Source organism: Lipotes vexillifer, unplaced genomic scaffold, assembly GCF_000442215.2.
Source record: "Lipotes vexillifer unplaced genomic scaffold, Lipotes_vexillifer_v1.1 scaffold1549, whole genome shotgun sequence".
Taxonomy (NCBI): domain Eukaryota; kingdom Metazoa; phylum Chordata; class Mammalia; order Artiodactyla; family Lipotidae; genus Lipotes; species Lipotes vexillifer.
Window position 1 is genome coordinate 1,486,283 of NW_006771034.1, and position 5,859 is coordinate 1,492,141.

The 5,859-nt window shown below is 44.8% G+C and overlaps 1 protein-coding gene across 1 annotated transcript in view; it reads left to right on the top strand.

The window, feature by feature from the left end:
* The first annotated feature begins 1,669 nt into the window (after window positions 1-1,669).
* Window positions 1,670-5,859, top strand: part of SMIM34 (small integral membrane protein 34) — a 6,836-nt gene continuing 2,646 nt past the window's right edge. Inside the window, exon 1 of the mRNA XM_007446486.1 lies at window positions 1,670-1,679. Within this exon, the coding sequence (XP_007446548.1) occupies window positions 1,670-1,679 (10 nt within the window). The remainder of the gene's footprint in view (window positions 1,680-5,859) is intronic.

Here is a 5,859-nt window from a genome sequence, read left to right on the forward strand (position 1 = left end):
GTCCTCTGGGCTTGGCTGAGGAAGCCAGGCTGCCCTCCTTCCCTACTCTGGACAAAGTTCCTGGGAGTCCTGGTCAACCTGGGAGGCCTTAAGAGGGAAATAAATATACGATTTCCTATGAATCAGACAACCAAGGGCTCAAGTAATTAATTGGGAGAAGAAATGAGGTGTGACTGTATTTGCCCCTTGGAGTCCTTCATGTCATCACAATTTATTATCCTTTGTTTACAGCAGAAATTCAGGTCAGGGAAGTGACTTGACCACAGTCCCTCAATTAATAAGTGAGAAAGCCCCAACTAGAACCTGGGTCCTCCAATTGCAAAGGCTCTGAGCTTTCCTCTGTAACACCCTGGAGACAGCAGAGAAGAGTAATGTCCCTAAGTGCTAGAAGACGACAGTGAAGGTGAAAGGAAGGGCAGGAGTGACATACAAGTTAGGGACATTTTTAAATATGCAAAACATCTTTTAAAAGTCCTCTGGGAGGTTGTACCCCCCGCAAAGGCAGAAACACCTGGAATCTGTGTCCTTGGCCGTATGACTCCTGGACATCAGCTCTAATGTCCTTTCACAGGGCAAGGTGTCAGACTTGGTTGGTGGGGTCTTCCTCCCACACCCAGAAAATACTTCTTAGAAAGAAAGTCAAGTGTGGATATAGGCATTTATTTATTGATATTTAAAAAATACCATTTCTGGCCCCATGAAATGCAAAAGCACTTGTTTCTTTTCTTTTTTTCTCTGTTTTGGAATGTCAAATCCATATCACTGCCACCTTGGTTCCCAATTTAGCCATTCTCTAAGCTGACTGGCTCTTCAGTAACAGAAAAAGCCATGGCCCCCTGGGAGAGTTCAGGTTCTAAAGTCAAAGGAGCCAGAGGGTATTGGGGTCCTTCCTCCCAGAGGAAGGAAGATATTTGCTCTGGCTCAGTCAACTATTTACTGGGTGAGTGGCTTTCCGTGACTGCCTTGAGGTTGGTATTTGTCTAGACTGAACCAGAAGGCCAGAGGAGACATACATAAGTGGGAAGGAAATTCTTGGCCCACGTGGTGGTGCATTTTGCTGTTATGTAAGCATTCAGGAATGACAAATAGTTGGCATCACCCACACTGCATAAGAAGGCAGGCAGCTGCCCAGCCCCTATGACCATGATCATGACCGTCCCTACCTCAGGCACAGGGCACTTTTCCTTAGATGGTATCATGTGGCCACAGCCATGACAGAATATAGAACCCTTTTTAAAAACAGCATTTGTATTTTTCTAGATAAGCCTTCAACTTTATTTTCCCATCGCCTATCAGGGCTTTCCGTGTTAAGCAGCAAGGTGAGGTTTGCAATAAAGTAGGACATACATGCAGAAAAGTGAACAAAATTCTAGGACGTGCCCCAAGTTGAACAAAGCCCTGAAACGGGACATGACCAGCACCCTAGAGCCCCCCTCCTGCCTCCTCTAGTCACTCTCGGCTGTAACGTACCTATTACCTTGACTTGTAACATAACAGTTTAATTTCGGCCCACAGGGAGGGTTTCAAGGTCATGGATATGTCTCAGCAATGACAGTCTACAAGTCAACCTGTAGGACAAGCAGTCCGGAGAATTCATGGGACTCTGGGTCCAGCTTGAAGGTGACATTTGCGGTGTGGAAGGAGAAGGCCTTTGGCACCTACAAGCTGTATGACATTGGGTAAGTCTCTTCTCTGAGCCTGAAAGAGCGTTCACCTCTTTAACTGGGAATGATACTCCCGCCTTGCAGGAATTCTGAGAGGCAGAATCCAGGAGGAAAACGCCTGGCACAGAGCTATTTCCTAATGTCAATGCTCCCTTGGTGGTATGGATGAGACCAAAGGCTACCTTTCCTTACATCTCCCCTATTTTTCTGGAGCTTATCCCTCCCAACGTCCCACACTGACATCCTGTGGAACTAAATGCTGAAAACTTCTGACTTCACAGATGACAGAGGCTCCAAAGCCTGCACCTCTTGGGCGCCAGCTGCCCAGGCGTGTTCTCCCTCTCCCGAGGTGGCCAGTGCTGGCAGCCTTCCTGTTCAGACACCCTCACAAGGAGCAGCTCTTCCCTACACCCCAGGCTTCCTCCCTGTCTCCCTGGGACCAGAGGATATGGGCCCTGCTGCTCCTCCAAGTTGCAGGGGAGGAAACTGCAGGAGGGGTGGGCACTTGCCCAGGGTTACACAACAAGGACAAATTGGGAACTAGAGCTCTGACTCCCAGCCCTCCTCACTGCCATTTGCCCCCCTTTAAAAATTTTTTTTAATTTATTGGCTGCGTTGGGTCTTCGTTGCAGCGTGCGGGCTTCTCGTTACGGTGGCATCTCCTGTTGCAGAGCATGGAATCTAGGTGCGCAGGCTCAGTAGTTGTGGTGCACGGGCTTAGTTGCTCCGCAGCATGTGGGATCTTCCCGGACCAGGGCTCGAACCCGTGTTCCCTGCATCGGCAGGCGGATTCTCAACCACTGCGCCACCAGGGAAGTTCCCATTTGCCCTTTATCATGAAGGATCTCCAATCTGCCCCTTCTCACCTCTCATGGTGGTTGTTGGGCATCCCTGTCTCTGTGGCAGAGCCAGAGGTACCAGGGTCCAGCCATCCCACAGCAAGAGACAGCAAGAGCCTAGATAGAGCTTTGACAAAGATTTACATTTAATGAATGGGTGTGTTTAACACTGTTAAACTTCTTTATATTCATAAAGAATATACAGTGAGCATTCTCCCTCCCACACCTGCCCTCCATCTACCCAGTTCTCGTCTCCCCAGGTTCCTCTTGCTCTTACTTTCTCGGGCATCCTTTTAAGGGGCTCTTCAGTGCCTATACGAGCAAAATCAGATCTGGATGAATTTTCCCCCTACTTTCTTACATAGTTGGTGACATACTCTCTTCTTTGCTGTTTCCATTTAACAAAACATCTTGGAGATCTCTACACGTCGGTACACAAATAGCTTCCTCATTGTTTCATAGCCGGGTAGTATTCCATTGTGTACCTGTATTATATTATTGAAATACAATCCACATCCCATGAATGAGACATTCATTTTTACCTCGTGGATGCTAGTGCTATAGAGTTCACGGTTGTACACAGTCTGTTTTCTATTTGTTAAGAAAACCACAGCAACATTGCTTAATTCTTGACGGTAATAAATTTGAATAATCAGATTTCTTACCAAAAAATTCACCCACTAAAAGGCTATGATTCAATGGATTTTAGTATGTTCACAAATATCACCAAATCAATTGCAGAATACTTTAATCATTCCCCAGATAAGCCTTGTATCCCTTGGTTATCACCCCTTAGTCCCCTACCCCAACCTTAGGCAACCACTAATCCACTTTCTGCCTTTATAGACTTGCCTATTCTTGATCTTTCGTATGAATGGAATCGTACATGTTGTCCTTTGTAACTGGCTTCTTTCACTTAGCATAATGCTTCCAAGGTTCATCTATGTTGTAGCATGTATCAGTACTTCATTCCTTTTTATTCCCAAATAACATTCCATTATATGGATAGACCACATTTTACTTATCTGTTCATCAGTTGATGGACATTTGGATAGTTTCCACTTTTTTGCTATTATGAATCATGTTGCTATGAACATTCATACACAAGTCTTTGTCTAGATATTCGATTGCATTTCTCCTGGGTATATACCTAGGAGTGGAATTCCTGAATCATATGGCCTATTTTAAAATTTACTTACCTAGTCCCTCATTGATGGAAATTTGATCAAATTACATCTTAAAAGCCAGCGAGCCTCATGAGTTAGGCAGGTCAGGGCCACATTAGTGAGGATTCAGAGAACAGTGGCTGCATCACAGAACCGGCCCAAGTCTTCCGACCTTTTCTCCCGGCATTCCCTTTTCTCCCGGCATTCCCTTTTCTCCCGGCATTCCCTTTCCTCCCGGCATTCCCTTTTCTCTCGGCATTCCCTTTTCTCCCGGACTCTTCTTCTCACCCGCTCTAGTTAAATCTGCTTTGATTCCAATGTGGCCTGGGATTCAGGGGTGTGGGAAAGAGAAGCCCCGTTCCTCACAGCGCTTTGATTCAATGTGGCCTGGGATTCAGGGGTGTGGGAAAGAGAAGCCCCGTTCCTCACAGCCTGACCCGTGAGCCCATCGCCCACTTATCTCTGAGGGGCACCCAGCTCCCTCAGCTGTGTCCTCCTGCACAGGCTCCTTCCTGTCTGGGTTTCCTCATCCGGGACAGTCCTAGAGGAAGCTGGTGACTGACTCTTGACCATGGAGCTTCCTGGTCCTGTGACAACGGGTCTCTGCCACACCTGACAATCAGCCACACCCCCAACAGGTGCAGAACAGGGAATTTCAGGAACCCTCCAGGCTGTAAGCCAACCTCGGAGAGCTTCCTGCCACCACTGTCCTGGATGGGACCTGCAAGCGCTGGAGGCTCCTTGGTACCAGCATGTTTTTAAACAACTCTTGTGCTTTGGATCTTCTCAGCAAGCCAGAGCCAGGAAGAGCTTTCTATTCTGAGCCAAAAGATGACAGATCGACTTCGATCCTCTGATTAATTGAAGGAGAGAAAATGAGTCCAATTTCTCTCTACTCAGTTTCTACTTGGTGCTGCCCTAAGATTCTTTGGGGGTCTCGTTGCTCTCTGCTCTTGAACCTCAGTGCAGCCTGACTTCAGTAGGACTGTGGTCATTTGCAAAAAGAAGTTATTCTCTTTCCATGGCAGCTGCTTATACTTGTCTCCTTAAGAGTCAAGGAAAAGACGACCTCATGGAACGTGAGTATTCTGCTCTGACGCAAGGATGAGCAGTTCTAGAATTTCTTATCTATGTTACATTATTAATTTATAAGTGCAAAACAGCACAGATGAAAAAAGCTTTGTCTCTTCTATAGGATATAGAAGATACCATCTAACTTATACATTTAAAAAGAAAGGTAGAGAACAATGTACTGCAATAATTAAAATACTGAGTTTCTTTCATGTGGAAAATGGACTGGCTTTCAAATAATTTAATGTTCTGCAGTTCTTAGTTGGGTAGACCTTATATGTATTTGAACATATTACATCATTCTATAGCAATCCACAGAAAGGTCTATAAGTTTATACATGCGTTCCAGGTTTAAACAAGTTCTCTTGCCCTAATTAAAGTTTGTGATGTTCTTGTTGGGTTGATTTGTTTTTCAATAATTATGGGAACATTTTCCCTTTCCTTATTTAAGCTCTCAAACCATTCTATCAACAGCGGTAAAAAAAATTCCAGATCACTGTACTCTTTCTTATGAGTGACAAATTTTATATAATGAAATCTGTTAATTTGGGCTGTGTCACATGTGGTTTGTACAGTTATTTTTAAACGGTTTCTCCCTTAATCTCAAAGTAATAGATTGTTCATTCATTTGACAATTAACTATAATAAAACTACTGGTCTCTCTGAGCCTTGCATTAGCAAAATGAATTAAGAACAAGTGAATATCAAATAGAAAGCACTTATGGAGCACCTTTAGTCTCTACCCAGCGGGTGATGGGATTTATCCTATGACATGTCTGGATACATCTGTGTTTACATAGAGCAAGAAATGAGAATTTGAACCTATAAAACAGCTGGAAAATGTTTCACAGTGCTAATTCTCTGACTTCTATCATTTCATTTTCACTGGCTCTCCTAGTAGAGAAAACAGTTTTGAGTTAAACAGCAATTAAGATCTTAATCTTCTGGTCTTGGAAGGGCACACAGTGTCTTTACCCAGGGGCACTTCACCAAGGAGACCAGGAAAGTGCCCACTTGTACTCTTCCATTTTTAAATTAATTTCTTTTTGAAAATAAATACATGGGCTTCCCTGGTGGCGCAGTGGTTGAGAGTCCGCCTGCCGATGCAGGGGACGCGGG